Source organism: Helianthus annuus, chromosome 17 (assembly GCF_002127325.2).
Source record: "Helianthus annuus cultivar XRQ/B chromosome 17, HanXRQr2.0-SUNRISE, whole genome shotgun sequence".
Lineage (NCBI taxonomy): Eukaryota > Viridiplantae > Streptophyta > Magnoliopsida > Asterales > Asteraceae > Helianthus > Helianthus annuus.
The window spans coordinates 9,808,744-9,818,934 of NC_035449.2; the positions used below are offsets into that span (position 1 = coordinate 9,808,744).

The 10,191-nt window shown below is 38.7% G+C and overlaps 2 protein-coding genes across 2 annotated transcripts; both read right to left on the bottom strand.

The window, feature by feature from the left end:
- Window positions 1–2,305: 2,305 nt before the first annotated feature.
- LOC110923565 (UDP-glucosyl transferase 73B2) lies at window positions 2,306–4,339 on the bottom strand. The gene has a single exon (XM_022167641.2). It carries the CDS (start codon window positions 4,308–4,310, stop codon window positions 2,442–2,444), a length of 1,869 nt encoding a protein of 622 aa, XP_022023333.2. The 5' UTR covers window positions 4,311–4,339; the 3' UTR covers window positions 2,306–2,441.
- Window positions 4,340–8,895: 4,556 nt separating this feature from the next.
- On the bottom strand, window positions 8,896–9,663 carry LOC110923678. Its single transcript, XM_022167741.1, has one exon. The coding sequence runs from the start codon at window positions 9,661–9,663 to the stop codon at window positions 8,896–8,898; it is 768 nt and encodes a 255-aa protein (XP_022023433.1).
- Between the last annotated feature and the right edge of the window lie 528 nt (window positions 9,664–10,191).

Below are 10,191 nucleotides of genomic sequence, written 5' to 3' on the forward strand. Positions count from 1 at the left end.
TCTTACTATTCTAAGTTTTACATAACGTGTTTTTTAACAACTATAATCAATTGAAAGAATAATGAATTTTAAAAATCTCAACTATTATCCGTTGGCCAACAACGCTCCCAATTTTAAAAATTCTCACCGGCGGTCCAATCTTTTCACATATTGGCCTTCAATGGACCATAACTAACAGAACCATAACGCCGTTAGTCTCCGATCGCCGGAAAAATTTTTTTTGGTCAGAAAAAGGTTCCTAAAGGTCCGATTAATGGTTACAAACAGGTTTGGGATGAAAACTTTGAGTTTTCCGGCTAAAAAGTTGAGTTTTCCGGCCAAAAAGAAGTTTTCCGGCGAAAAATGAGTTTTTCCGGCGACTTTAATAATTGGGGCTTTTTACTAGAAAATGTTCCTAAAGGTGCGTAATAAGGTTACAAAGAGGTTTGAGACGAAAGTTTTGAGTTTTCCGGTCAAAAACGTTTTCTGGCGACCGAAGACTAACGACATTAGCGTTCTGTTAATCAGGGTCCATTGAAAGCCAATATGTGAAAAGATTGGACCACCAGTGGCAATTTTTGAAGTTGTGACCGTTGCCGGCCAATAGACAATAGTTGGGGTTATTAAAATCCATTATTCCTTAATTGAAATATGATAAATTACATACATATCAACAGCAATACAAAAAGTTTGAAGTATCTGAAACTTGTACATTTTTATGATGATATCAATCACAAAAGATAAGCTAATGATGTAAAATATGAATATTATTATCAAATACATATTTCGAAGGAAAAAGAAAGTTCATTTTTCATACAATGAAGGTAGTAGAATGAATCACTACTACACTATGTTAATAGAAGTTAAAAACTAAAACAAAAAAAAAATGTATAGCATACGTTTTGGGTAAACGGGTATATATTTTCAGGTAAATAAGTTGGGTGTTATGTAATTCCATTCTCGTCACTAGTGAAAATTTTAAAATTAATCCTATACCCGGTCTTGTACTTGAATACCCATCATCGGCAGGGGTGCATTTTCATATGGGCCAGGGGACCCAAACTCCCTGTTTTTTCGCTCAGCAGTGTAAATTTTTCCATTTTTCATGATTTTTTTTCTTTAAAACTTTTAGCCCAAAAATCTAAAAAAGAAATAATAACCCACTAACCCATTTAATCAAAAGCTCAATTAACCTAGAAACCCATTTAATTAATATACATGTGTACAATGTACCTCCTAGGAAGGTGTTGTGGAGGTGGAAGGGGGAAAATGATCCTTCTACATTGTATGAAAGTTGATGGGTGAGGTTACGCAAGTTAAGATTAATAATAAAGAAAATAAATGGATTATGCAGGCGTCATTTTTCCTTGGAGTTCTTTGGTCCCACTTAAAGTCAATTATTTTGTTTGGCGCATGGAGATGGGTAAGATCGCTACTAAAGACGTGCTTTTTATCCGGGCGTGGAGTTGGGGAACAACTTGTGTGTTACTTGTGGTTTTGTTGTTAATCATCTTCTGGTTAGTTGTATTGTCACGAGATTGGTTTAGTGGGAAGTGTGTTTTTGGTGTAAAATCCCCATTTCATCCTTTGATCATTGGTTAAGGTTAGGATGGTCTTTGAGGAGATGATAGTTTGCTCTATAATAAGGAAAAAAGTGGTCCAATCGATCTTTTGGTGACTTATTGGTGCCTATGGAGGAGTAGATACGACTAACTTTTCAACAATAAACCCATTTCTGTTGCCAAGACATGGTTGTCTTGTTTGTGGAAGTCGAAGAGGTCTAAAGGTTGTAGCTTAGATTAGAATAGTTGGTGCGTTGTTTTGATCTTGGTGTTGTTTTTGTGTAACGTTGCATTCTTTTGTTTCGTTTCTAGCTTCTTGCTAGTATCTTTTCTTACGATATATCATCGCCACTGTAAAAAAAAAAAAAAAAAAAAAAAAAAAAAAAAACCCTAAAAAAATCCCTGATTTAAAACAGAAATTTTAGCCATTTAATTTTAGTCCATCTTCTAATAAATCAGTAGGCCCTGGCCCAACCAACTTTAAATTAAAACCTGTGAGCCCCAAACAAAATTCCTTTTGACTTTCTGCACTGTCCACCTGTGGGATATGGCAAGAAACAAAAGAAAAAAGAATTTTCTAATCCCTAAATGCAGCTCCCATCTTTAATCTATCAAATTTGATTTTCTGATTGCATTTTCCATCTGTTTTTTATAGATCCAGTAGTTTAATTCCAATATTGTTACAAGAGCTATTGGTAAGCAAACCCCATTCAATATAGACTTATTACTTGTTTCTACTCTCTTTTTGCGTATAAACAAAATCATAAACCAAAAACAATACCTTTATCTTTATTTTTTTAAGTTAACAAACTGAAATACATCATCATCTGTTATGGTAAAATCATAGATGATTCAAGAAAAGCTTACACAAATCACAAATACTATTAATGAACCAAATCATCAATTTGCTTTTTGGCTAATAAACTCCACAAAAGCACCCAAAGCATTCACTGAACTCACTGGAAACCCACTCTCAAACTCCTTACTTAATTTCTTTGCTTCTTCATGCACCTCTTCATTACTCATTAATTTCTCAACTCCACTTGCAATATCATCTTTGTTAATCTTTCTTGGCCTCCCATCTTCACCAACACCGCTCGTAATCACAAACCCGATTTTAAGATGGTTCGCCACCAGTTTCGCATTGTCGAACTGGTCGCCCCTGAGCGGCCACCCCAAGATCGGGACCCCTCGCCCGATCGCCTCTACAGTCGAGTTCCACCCACAATGTGATAGGAACCCGCCTGTAGACGGGTGGCTCAGAATCAACAACTGTGGGGCCCATCCAGTGATGATCAAACCTCTGTCCCCAACTATGGTATCCAAACCTTCAGGATAGTACCCTTCTTCTTCTTCCTCTTCGCTGTCGGTTTGAACCGGCCCTAAGAAGGACTTGGGGATCCCGGATTTACCCGAACCCGGTTGGATCACCCATATGAAAGCCTGGTTTGACTCTTCCAATGCTTTTGCTAGCTCTTTATACCCTTCAATTGAGGGTCCAACTTCACTACCAAATGAGATGTATATCACTGATCCTTTTGGTTTTGATTCCAACCACTGAAACACCTCATCTTCTGTATAATTCGCTTTCCGGTTTGACCGCATATCGTGGTCATGGAGGATCGACCCGGCCGACTTCCAGAACTTTTCCGGAAGCAACGGCCCGATCCCCCAAACCGGGAGCTTCGTTTGTTCACCGATGTAATCGATGAACAAACGATCGAGCCTATCACACGTGTTGATAAGCAAGGCGACCGACCCGACCACCTCATCCACCCAACGCGGCTTCGAATCCGGCCCAGACGGACCACCTCCTCTAGATCCGAACCGGCTCCTACCTCCTGGTGGTCCACCCTGGTGACTATCACCAGGCGGACCACCACCCCTAGATCCGAACCGGTTCATATCTGGTGGTCCGTCACTAAGGGGACCACCTGGCGGCCTGTTGGGTCTCTGAGGTCTACCTCGGGGACCGTTAAATAAATCTGCATAACAGGTCGCCATTTCTTTAGGCAACCCGGGGAGCTCTCGGGTCTCTCCGGGTTTCAAATCCCCGATCTTCGCCTTCCACCGTCCATACGCCATAGCCGAAAAAGCCGCACCGGAGGTAGAAAACGACACCACCGGAATCTGGTAATTCACAAAAAACTCCTTGCAGGAGCTCATCATGACATCAACCACCGCACAAACGGGTCGGGTCTCGGATCTAGTTGACAAAAACGACTTGATCCCTTCACCCATCTGCTTATTCTGTTGCTCAAGTGGGTTCCCTCTAGGCGGGCCGGATCCTGTCTCCGGCGTTGAGAACGGGATCTCGGCGACATGAATAAACGGTGACTGATCGGAGAAAGTTGAAGGGATGGATGAAGAAAGATGTGTAGGAATAATGAGTGTGACATTGAAGTTATGTGAAGATATGTTTCTGCAGAGCTCCATTGATGGGTTGATATGGCCGGTGCCGAAAAATGGGAGTACGAGAATCTCGCCGGAAGATTCCATTGTTGTTGGTGATTCAAGCTTTTGTTTCTTGATCTGAGATTCGTTATCCATGATATGATATTTATAGAAATAAGGGCCGTTAAAGAAGTGAGGTATGAATAGAAATAATGAAGGTGTGGATATGATATTTATGGAGATGATGCTTATGGAGTAAGGGACTGACTTCGAATTAAAGATGAAAAAGGACAACAGAAATAAATGTTTCTTGTTAAAGTTGGTTTGGTTTTCAACGAGTACACGCTTTAAAATAACACGCTTTGTTGCCGACATTTTATTTGTGTTTTATGTGATTATGTTTTGTTATTCATGGTAATTTATGATAACTGTATGAAACCTTTTTTTTAACCGTAAACAAAATCAATCTCGATCATTCTTAAGGTACCTTCTGGATCAAACGGAATACTTCGAAAGTAATCCGAGTTCACCATCAATTTCGGAAAGCATCTCCAAAAAGAAATACAAACCTTCTACCACTTGATCTAAAGATCATTAGCTAATTTGGATACCTATGCTATTTGTGGTTAAGACCGTGTTCTTTACACAAACATGATCTACGTTCAAAGCCATGTATATTGTTGGGGAAATTCGAAATTGCTTGGATAAATCTGAAGTCGTGTAATCACTTTCAGATGAAACAATTGGAGTGGCTACCAATCTTTGATCGGATAAAATCAGAATTGATTCTAGATTTCTGTATGAGAATTTGGTTGAGAGAATTTTGAGGGATTCTCACGAACTGTAAATTCGTCTAGGGTTTTGAAAATTGTTTGAGAGAGCGTATTTGCAGTTTTCCATAACTGGCTGCAGTTTTTGTTTTGAACAAAAACACCTTTAGTCCCTCATGTTTCAAAAGTGTATATTTAGCCTAAAATTTAATTTCTGATGCATTTTCGATAAAGGACTTTCGACCCCAGCCAGGGGCTCTGCCCCTTGGACCCCGCTTCTCTCGGGGCACTGCCCCCGAACCCCCGCCAAGGGGGCGCTGCCCCTTTGGATCCCCCCGTTAGTCCCGATGACATTCAAATAAGCGTGCACTCTTATTTGTATGTCACACGCAATCTCAAATTACACTAAAATATCCAACATACCTCCCCCATTTAGTGTAATCATAGATTAACTAACTTGTTCACAGCAACCAAAACAAACTAATGCATAAATGAAATGTCGTGACGCTTGAATTTCATATTAGTATATTACACATTCCAAATATTCGAATTTAAGGGTGTCACTAAGGATTGAACCCTTAATATCCATAATGAATACATGAAGATAATATACACATTAGTTTACATACATAGATCTAACTTGACACTATCTTTTACTAGCCTATGTCCCTATCCTTCATAAGCATATCAAAGCCAAGTCCAAGCTTCTTGAAGTAGCTAAACTTCATGCTCATATAGGTAGCTCTTTTACTCTTGCACCTGCAAATGCAATTTTTCAAAAGAGCTATTAAGAAGATATACCTCAACCTTCCTTAACTTGCAGATCTAAACACATACCTTTGGGACAATTTAGTGTTGTGTTCCAAACTCTAGATGTTAAGCTTTCCACATTGAATTCTGCACCTAACGTCATATTAGGTGGGAATTGGGTATCTTAACATGAGAGTTCTCAGATGGACTTTAACCCTGATCCCACAGCTGATACTTTCACGAGATCTCTAGTTAACCCTTTGGTTAAATGATCAGCTAAGTTCTGTTGAGTTCTCACATACTCAACCGAAATCACACCATGCATGATGAGCTCACGAACCATGCTGTGTCTCACACCTAAGTGTCTTGACTTGCCATTATACACTTGACTATATGCCTTAGCCAGTGTAGCTTCACTATCACACCTTATAGAAATGGGAGATATTGGTTTTGGCCACAATGGAATCTCATAAATCAAGTTTCTTAGCCACTCAGCTTCCTTACCAGCTGCCGCTAAGGCTACAAACTCAGATTCCATAGTTGAGTCAGTTATGCAAGTCTGTTTCTTTGAAGCCCAAGAAATAGCACCTCCCCCAAGTAGGAATACCCAACCACTTGTGGAAGAATGATCTTCCTTATTGTTTATCCAACTTGCATCTGAATATCCTTCAATCACTGAAGGAAATCCAATGTAAGTCAGACCATAGTCAATGGTTCCTTTCAAGTATTTGAATACTCGACCTAATGCTTGCCAGTGATGAGTACTAGGATTGCTAGTAAATCTACTAAGCTTTCCAAACAGCATACGCTATATCTGGCCTGGTACTGATCATAGCGTACATAAGTGATCCAATTGCTCTTGAGTACTCAAGTGGAGATACTGCGATACCTTTATTAGGTAATAGCTTCAAACTAGGATCAACAGGATTACTTGCGGGAGAACAATCCTTGAAATTAAACTTGTTCAAGATCTTCTCAATATAGTGGGATTGAGAGATTGAAATGCCCCTGTTCTCACGTTTGATTTTAATGCCTAAAATCACCTCAGCCTCCCCCATATCCTTCATAGCAAACTTAGATGATAAGAATTCCTTTGTTCTATCAACTTGATCTTGGTTAGTACCAAAAATCAACATATCATCTACGTACAAACAGATCATGACTCCGTTTCCAGAAGCATCAAACTTGCTATAAACACATTTATCTGCTTGGTTTAAAACAAAACCATTAGACAATACAATCTCATCAAACTTTTGATGCCACTGTTTAGGTGCTTGCTTCAAGCCATAAAGAGATTTAATTAGTTTACACACCTTGTTTTCACTTCCAGGCATAACAAACCCTTCTGGTTGTTTCATGTAAATCTCCTCATCTAATTCACCATTCAAAAATGCAGTTTTCACATCCATTTGGTGAATTTTAAGATTATGTATAGCAGCAAGTGCTAATAATAATCTAATGGTAGATATCCTTGCAACAGGAGCATATGTATCAAAGAAGTCAATACCCTCCTTTTGTCTAAACCCTTGGATTACTAATCTGTCTTTGAACTTATCAATAGTACCATCCACCTTCATCTTCCTCTTGAAGATCCATTTACTTCCCAATGGCTTACAACCAGGAGGTAAATCCACCAATTTCCAAGTGTTATTTTGCAAGATAGAATCCATTTCATCTTGGATGGCTTCTTTCCAAAAGGAAACATCCCTTGAAGCCATTGCTTCACTATATATCTTTGGATCCTCATCGACATTGAAACAATATTGATATTGAAAGTTAATATCAACCCTAGATCCTTCAACTAAGTACAATTGAAAGTCGTCACCATAAGACTTGGCCTTTCTTTCTCTCGAACTCCTTCTTGGTTCAGTGCTAGTTGAAGGCATAATTTCTTTTCCACTAGAAATCTTTAAAGAAGAATTCATATCCTTTGGCCTAGGTATAGATGAGAATCTCTCTTTATCATATTCTACATTTCCACTTCGTGCCTCAATGACCGTATGTACTGACACGTGATCATTGGTTCTATTACATAGAACCTGTGAGCAAATGAATGCCCCGCATATCCAATGAAAATGCATTCTATACCTCTTTCCCCTAAGTTTCTTATCTTAGGATCATTGAGCCTTACCACGGCTCTACAACCCCAAACTCTCAATTTTTGCAACTCGGGTGGCTTTTTATACCAAAGCTCAAAAGGGGTTGTTTTGTTCCTTTTATTAGGAACCCGGTTTAACAAATAGCAAGCCGCCAACATCGCCTCTCCCCAAAACCCATTATTTAGACCCGAATGGGACAACATGATATTAACCATCTCTTTTAGTGTCCTATTCTTCCTTTCCGCCACACCATTTTGTTCCGGTGTGTAAGGGGCTGTGGTATGGTGTATTATTCCAGTTGATTGGAAATACACCGGATCAAAATACTCACCACCTCTATCGGTATGTAGAGTTTTGATCAATTCACTTTGATGAAGCTCTACTTCTTGTTTATAGATTTTAAACTTTTCCAGAGCTTCGTCTTTTGCATGTAACAAGTAAACATAACAAAATCTAGTAGCATCATCTATAAAGGTTACAACATACTTTTTGTTACCTAATGATGGTGTACCATGAAAATCACATAGATCACTATGTATCAAATCTAACAGTTTACTTTGTCTAGTAACATGTTGCATAAAAGGGATTTCTAGTTATTTTATTCAACTTACAGATATGGCATTTTTCATTTGTTAAATTTACTGCCAGAATTAGGCTCATTTTAGACATTTCCATAAGGCGTTTATAGTGTACATGTCCTAAGCTAGCATGCCATAATTCAGATTTAGACGAATTTACACTAGATACAGAATCAATCATACAAACAGAATCATCACTAAACGGCACTTCTAGATTTAACATAATCATACCATTACATAAATAACCAAATCCGATAAAAGAACCATGTCTTGACAAGATATACTTGTCACATTCTAACGCTTATTTGTACCCGCAATTATTTAATACAATACCGGATAACAAGTTTTTCCGAATGCCAGGTACATACAATACATTACTTAAACTTAGAGTTTTTCCAGAAGTAAATACTAGCACTACACTTCCAATTTCGTGGATTGGCTCGGTTGCAACATTTCCCATCTTTAAAACAGATCCATCTTCAATTAATGTAAGGTCCTTGAACCATCTTTGATCCTTACATACGTGACTTGTTGCTCCCGAGTCATACCACCAAGCAAAAGAATCATCCTGCACATAAAATGCTTCAGAAATTAGTGAAACATAATTCACATCCGAATTATAATTAAAGTTTAATTTCTGACCTTGTTGCTTTGGATCCTTAGAGGATCCACTAGTACCAGTTTCGTTCTTGGCTTTACCGACACGACAATCTCTCTTGAAGTGTCCTGGTTTACCACACTTCCAACAGCCTTCATCCTTAGTCTATTTTGAATGTTTCACAGCCTTGTTCTTCTTGTTAGGCCCACTTTGAAACTTCCTTTTGTTGTTTCCCTTGTTAGAATTTTTGAAACTAGGACCACTTTCTTCCACCATGTTAACAGAAGACCCACCAACTTGTTTATCTTTGTTAACATTTTCCATGGCCCGACAAGACTCCTCAATTCGAAAACAACTTCCAAGTTCAACCAGATTCATTTCCTCCTTCTTATGTTTTAAAGTATGTTTAAAATCTTTGCAAGAAGGAGGAAGTTTATCAATGATAGATGGAACAGAAATTGCTTCATCCATCTTTAAACCATGTTGTTCGAATTGACCCAGAATTCTTAGACATTCATTATATTGTTCCATGATGGATCTATCATCAACCATTTTATAATTCATAAAATCACTGACTAAGAATTTCTTACTAGATGTGTCTTCAGCCATGTATTTGGCCTCTAGTAATTCCCACAGTTCTTTTGCAGATTCAACATTTTGATATATATCAAAAAGAGAGTCACACATACCATTCACAATATGCCCACGAAAGATGTAATCATCATTCAGCCACTTTCCACGCTTCCTAGTAAGTTCCAGCGGCTCATTCGTCACTTCCTCAGGCATCGGGGTACTCAGAACGTACACCACTTTCAATGTCGTCAATAGGAAATGCATCTTCTTTTGCCAGCGACGGAAGTCTTGCCCTTCAAACTTGTCCAATTTCACAAATTTGTTCGTCATAGCCTTCGCAGATTCACCACCGCTTGTCATCTTCACTGAATTGTTTGATTTTTGTTGGGGAAATTCGAAATTTCTTGGATAAATCTGAAGTCATGTAATCACTTTCAGATCAAACAATTGGAGTGGCTACCAATCTTTGATCGGATAAAATCAGAATTGATTCTAGATTTCTGTATGAGAATTTGGTTGAGAGAATTTTGAGGGATTCTCACGAACTGTAAATTCGTCTAGGGTTTTAAAAATTGTTTGAGAGAGCGTATTTGCAGTTTTCCATAACTGCCTGCAGTTTTTGTTTTGAACAAAAACACCTTTAGTCCCTCATGTTTCAAAAGTGCATATTTAGCCCGAAATTTAATTTCTGAAGCATTTTCGATAAAGGACTTTCGACCCCCGCCAGGGGCTCTGCCCCTTGGACCCCGCTTCTCTAGGGGGCGCTGCCCCCAAACCCCCGCCAAGGGGGCGCTGCCCCCTTGGATCCCCCGTTAGTCCCGATGACATTCAAATAAGCATGCACTCTTATTTGTATGTCACACGCAATCTCAAAATTACACTAAAATA